Source organism: Stenella coeruleoalba, assembly GCF_951394435.1.
Source record: "Stenella coeruleoalba genome assembly, chromosome: 6".
Lineage (NCBI taxonomy): Eukaryota > Metazoa > Chordata > Mammalia > Artiodactyla > Delphinidae > Stenella > Stenella coeruleoalba.
This window is the reverse complement of record NC_137151.1, coordinates 124804064-124810063: the sequence shown is the minus strand read 5'-3', so window position 1 is coordinate 124810063 and position 6000 is coordinate 124804064. Positions and strand designations below refer to the sequence as shown.

Below are 6000 nucleotides of genomic sequence, written 5' to 3'. Positions count from 1 at the left end.
TCCTGCACCTGTGGGGTCCGCAGCCTGGACCAGGGGTCAGCACAGATTTTCCATAAAGAGCCAGACGGAAATGTTCGGGTTTGTAGCACAAGAGCAACCACAGACACAAGGAAGCATGTGGACCTGGCCAGACTTGCTGACCCGGCCTGGACCGCTGGAGTGGGCAGCCTCGGGAGGGAGCAAGGGCGGAGGAGCTTTGGAGAAGAGAGAAGGGCTGCCCTGCCTGGACATCGTCGCTCCAAACCCACAGGACTGTGGACCCCAGGCTGGGGAGCTGTCTCCTCTCAAGGTTCCCAGGGGCTCAAAGGAGAAGGCAAAGGGGGCCGGCAGTCGGGTTCATGGTGGCCATCCTGATGTCCTGGGCTGCCCAGGCACGGCTGACAGAGCAGCCAGCACTCCCAGGGGACGTGAGTCCTCAAGTCACAACGATGGTCTCAAGAGAGCAATAACACACTGGACCACTCGTAACACTGGCAACAGAAGCACGGCTTCCACGCAACACCACAGGGTTGTAAGATAAGCACGACGAGGGCACTGAGGTGACGGGGGCACGAGGCATGTGAAGCCAGATCTGACATCCTGGAAATAACCGAGCGGACATTTGGTGTAAAAATATACCCCAAATAAGGGACACAGCTGCTGACGGGACGGAAGGGCTGGGGCATACGCAGAAGTCAGAGTCGCCAGCTTTTCCCGACAGAATGTGAGGGTAAAGCGTTGGCCGGAGCCCCTGGGAGCACGGAGTTGACCTGAGTGGATGCAGCAGGGTTTGGGGGTAAGATCGGAGTTCAGTAGGATGGGCTGACTTTGAGATGCCAGAGGAAGAGGCAGCTGGTCTGTGGTGGGGACCTCGGGGGGTCTGGGCTGCAATCCAGCCACAGGTGCCTAAAGCCGTGGGACCTGATGGGGATGGAAAGGAGATTCGACATCAAGGGGCCGAGAGGGGCTGAGGAACCAGCGCAGGAGCTGGGAGAATTCACATCCCTGGCACCCCGGCCGCTGCCCACAACATGGGTGCAGGTCCCTGGGCCATGCACACCGTCCGGGGCCTCTGCAGTGCTGCAGAGAGAATGAAAGAGTGAGTGTAGCCCTGACCCTAATCGGAGACCCCAGCGAGAGGCCTTCTGAAGGAGGGACGGATGTGCTTCCAGGTTGGAAGCTCTCTGAGCTCAAGTTAGCAACGGAGCTAAGTGGCCACTACGGTTCCGGGGCACAAGGCCTCACATGCCTGCTCCATCACACCCAGGGCAGTGCTGCAGGCCAGCCGGGACTGCCTCTTCCTTGACGCTAGGAACTCACACTGACTTTAGTTTACTCTGTGAATAAGGAGGGGTGCACGGAGACAAGGATGGATCCTCTTTGGCTTACTGGAATCCTTTAATCATTTTCAGCGTTGAATTAGGAGCTGACTATTTCAAGCAGCTTTCATTCTGAGAAGGAGTTTCAGAGCCATCTTTCTGCAAATCCCAGCACAACCTGAAGCCTAGTCATTCAGATCAGCTCAGATGCTGATTCGGAAAAGCGCACTGGAGCTGCCACGGGCCAGCCCGTCGATGACACGGTCTCTGCGGTGACCGTGATGCTATAGGCTCAGTGGAAACGCGAAGGGAGCTCGTGATGCAGAATCTGTAAACCATGGGTGGGGCTGTGTCCACAGTCAGTCTTCGTATCAAAGGCTCTTGGGCATCATTTATTCACCTCTTCTTTCAGTTACCACAGAACACAGACACCAAACCACTTGAGAGAGCAAACTCAAAGCTGACCCCGTCACTCCGGAACGTATCAGGATCACAGGGGAGGCTGCCTCACACTCGGGGCTCTGTTCCCTCCTCTGCAAAGTGCGCTGTTCCGAGGACTCAGTAAACCGGTCCCTCTGAGCACGCAGCCGTGCTCAGCGAGGGGAGACAGGGTTACTGTGCTCCAGGCGGCTGTGGAGGGGGTCCCAGCGGGCTCCCCTTCAGGCTGGATGAGCCACACAGACACCCAGACTGTCCGAGGCTGAGCAGGACTTGGAGATCCTCTGCGGACCGACGGCAAGTGGCCTCCTGGATTCCACCGCAGCGAGTGGGAGTGCCAGGCTGGGCCCCGCCCGTCCAGGCTCCGCCAGTGCCTCCCGGCAGGCGGTCTGCACCTGCACCCGGGCTTTGAGCAAATGCTCACTTGCTGCCGCTGGCATGCTCTGTCCTCGACCACAGTGTGCTTTCTCCCAGCCTGTGAAGCACAGGCTGGGAACTTGCAGACTAGGTGTGTTTGTGTGAGGAGATGCGGGGGTCTATCCCTCCCTCTTATTCAGATGGACATGAGCTCAGTGACTTGTCATGACGTCCAGTCGCACCCACACACCTGCCCTGGCTCCGACAGACACAGTCAGGAGTGTACAGATGGCTGGTGCGGTCACTGAGTCACCCCTTTTCCATTCTGGTCATGAAAGCAGCATAAGAAAGCCAGCAGTGAAAGGGCTAGAAGATCACTGAACAAAAGCTTCTTTGTGTCCTTCAGAAAGCTTAAACCCTAAAGGAGAGACGCGTCAGCCTAGATGTTTCTCACGGATCAGAGCAGGTGGGCAGGGGCGCCTTGGAGGTCATCAAAGAACGTGGGTGAAGAGCTGACGGGCTGAGAACCGCCGTCAGCTCACAGACGGGGTTTCTTCTCATTCCTCCACTGGGCTGCGTGCATTGGAAAACGCGGGGCAGGTGGAGGGACACGGAGGCTGAGGTGGAGGAAAAGGACCGGCGCCACTCCTGCTCTGTCCCGTTCAGACGAACCTCCCGTTTAAGGGCTGGTGGGTCATCACGGGTTTCTGTGAACACACATGGACACGTCAGCATGCACAGGTGGGTACGCACACAGATACACGGGCGAGAGCATACGCACACTCACGCAGGCGTGGGCACAGAAATACACGGGCGAGCACAGAGGAACATGTAAACACACAGGTGTGCACACAGGTAGACACGCACTTAGCTATATGACTGTGTGTACATAAAAACACGCACGGCACGTACACAGACACACACACGGGAGAGCACACAGACGCGCACATGGGCTTGCTGGCCAGGAGGCATCGGTCAACCCCCTGCCGGGTTTTTTTTTACTCAACCTCTTTCTGCCTGTTTCCCCAGCTATGGGTCAATGACACCGACCCTCATCAAATGGGCTGTAAGGATGGCAAGTATGTGACGATCTAAAGCTCTGAAGCACGGAAGGCGCGTTCGAATTTGAAAGTATGTAGACTTTCAAGCCCCCGCTGGTGATTTCTTATCGCCCGCCATCAGCCCCTGGGGACGGCCACGCTCTGGCCACGGTCCAGGCGGCCTCTTCCGGGCTCAGGTGGGGCCTGGCAGGGAGCCTCTGCCCTCTGTCCTTTCCTGTCGTCTGGGGCGGCCTAACGCTGGCTGTATCGGACACGTGTGCCCCATCTCCCCGTCTGCCGACACAAGGCTCGCACACAATCATCAGCAATGAGTACTGTGAGAAACTTTGAAAACCCGATTAAAAACGGAGTTTGTGGAAAGAACAGAGCAGTCGCTCTGTCTTCCTGGACAGCGAAGCCGTCGACTCAGACTCTCGTAATCGGCATGAAGCCATAATGACTGCTTGGGTGGTCGCAGTGTGGACAGCTGTGGGGATGGGGGTGTTTGCACCTGGCGTAGGCCACTGAGACCTCATGCCCACCCCTGGGACGTGGGCATGACTCTGGGGTCCCTAGAGGTCAGCTGTCTCTCGCCGTTGCAGCCCTGTGTCTGTGGGGTGCCGTGGGCACCCAGGCAGCTGACACGCCCGTCAGAAAAGCTGGTGCTTTCACCAGGCTCTCGTGCGGCTGCAAACACCAAGGACCGTGGTGCCAGAGAAGGGGCTGCAAGGTGCACTTCTGCGGGCATCAAGGCCATGACCCCGCCGGTCCAGCCTGATGTCCCCTGGGCTTTGGGAAGCACCTCATGTTCTTTCTGCAGAGAGCCCTCTCCCACGGAAGTCGGGGGACAGCCTTGACGCCGGCACCTGCACAGGTGGTTCAGCTGAATGACCTTTATGGCGCTGGGTGGGCAGGTGGGGCTGCGTGGGGAGTCCTCACTGCCTCATGCGCTGTCCCCGTCCCCAAGCCCAGAGCCCCCCAGGGCCAGGCGACCCCGTCACTGGTACACTGTGTACCTTTAAGAAATGTTTCTGATTTTCCTTTAGACCTTTTGCTGGTTTTACTATTCCTGTTAGTGTACCCCAATTCTTTGCTTTAAAAACTTAATATCAACAAGTCAATCTGAGAGAATTTTAAAGCCGCCTCAGTGAAAAGAGAAAACTTACCGCAATGCTGTGGTTGGCGGTTTCCTTCCTGCCACTGGGGTTTCTCTGTGTCAGGGATCCGCGGGACACGGAGTTCCGATCGAAAGGGTCATCATCTTTGTCTTTGAGAAAAACGGGGGGGGGTGCTTATTAATCACAAACTTACCCCAAACAAGTGTCTTTGCTTCCTAAGAAATTTTAAAAGGAGCATAAAAACAAATGCTTCGTCCAGGACGAAGCTGATGTCCTCGTCACCACCAAGACATCAAGGCGGGCTAATTACGTCCTGTGCTCTAGAAGGTGGGGAGCTTTGCACCATTATTAGGACGATTTACATCGCAGGACAAGGAAACCACCGCTGCCACCACCGTCAACACCCTTATGTGCTTCAGGCAGCAAATTCCAGGTATCCAGACACCACGTCACTGCAACGGTCCCTGAGGGTGGCTCGAGGGCACTGGAGTGTCCTTCGGGCATCAGTGGCATGACATGCCGGGTCCCACGGGTTACGCAGAAATATGGGGCCCCGACTGGCCATTTTCACGCCCCTGAGCTCACCTCCCAGGCCTGGGGGACGAGGGAAGCAGGTGACTCTTACCTTGACTTCTGGGGTGATCACTGAGCTTTCTCCTCACAGGATAGGGTACAGTCACCACCTGGAAGAAAGAAGCCGTCTCTGGGCGTCAGTACCTTGCTGTAATTGTTAGGAACACCGGGAGCTAGGTTTGGATTTCTCATCATTCCTGCAGATTCGGATTAATCAGGGCAACTCTCTTCTGTTCCTGGGCAAACTTTGAACTTTTAACAATATTAAAACGCACGCTATCAATACGTTACGCAACAAATGCCGGAATATAAAAGAGCTGCTTAGCTTTCGGAGAACTGCAGCCTTGGGTGGGTACGCGGAAAAGCCCAAGTTCCAGCCCCACAGACAGGTTCAAATCCTATCGCTACCCCTCACCACCGTGACAAGGACGATTTACATCTTCTCTCCGAACTGTCTCCTCATCTGGAAAATGAGTCAGCAGCCCATGTACAGGATATTGGAAGATTAACTGTACCTAATACATTCTCAGCGCCCCATGGCGGCTGGGCCCCCCACCTTTCTTTCCCTGCCCCTTTCCTGTTGCTCACCTCTCTACTCTGGGCTAATTCATTCGCTGTTTTGCCTCTTCAAGGGGGAAGCTGAGAGCAAAACGGCCTGACTCCCTGGAAGTCCTGCCAACGCCTGACTCCCTGCGATTCAGCCTGGCTGGTTTTGTGGGCTGTACCAGGAGGCTGGCTGCAGACACGTTCAGGCTGGGCTTCCCGGGACAGGTCAGGGAAGACCACAGCCCCGAGAAGAGGGTCAGGGTGGGGCTGGGAGGCCGGACTGAGACCGCCTGTCGCTGGTCTGTGTGGTCTCAATCCAGTATGTCTACCTCCCCCACCCTCAGGCTCCGCACTGGTGCAACAGGGGCGATATCCACACCTGCTTACCAGGTTGTTTGAACATCAAATGGAAGGACGGAAAAAAAATACCATTTTTAACTACGAAGAGCTACCCACTGCTGTTGTCACGAGAAGCACAAATGACTAGGTGCTCATCACAGCTCACAAGGGGCGTATCAGGCAGCAGGCAGGACCCGGAGCAGACGGCCTGCTCTGTGCCTCCCGCCCATACCCCGCGTCCATCCTTGTGCCGTTTCGCGCACACCGGCTCCCGCGCTTCGCTCCCACGGC

General features: G+C 56.5%; 1 protein-coding gene across 2 annotated transcripts in view; it reads right to left on the bottom strand.

Annotated features, from left to right (window-relative positions):
• Nucleotides 1-1368: 1368 nt before the first annotated feature.
• The window catches only part of MLPH (melanophilin), a 44372-nt gene continuing 39740 nt past the window's right edge, over nucleotides 1369-6000 (bottom strand). For both annotated transcript variants that reach the window (XM_079924815.1, XM_079924816.1), the window contains exons 14-16: nucleotides 4877-4934; nucleotides 4300-4400; nucleotides 1369-2800 (exon numbers count right to left, since the gene is read on the bottom strand). In XM_079924815.1, the coding sequence (XP_079780941.1) occupies nucleotides 2756-2800; nucleotides 4300-4400; nucleotides 4877-4934 (204 nt within the window). In that variant the 3' untranslated portion in view covers nucleotides 1369-2755. The remainder of the gene's footprint in view (nucleotides 2801-4299; nucleotides 4401-4876; nucleotides 4935-6000) is intronic.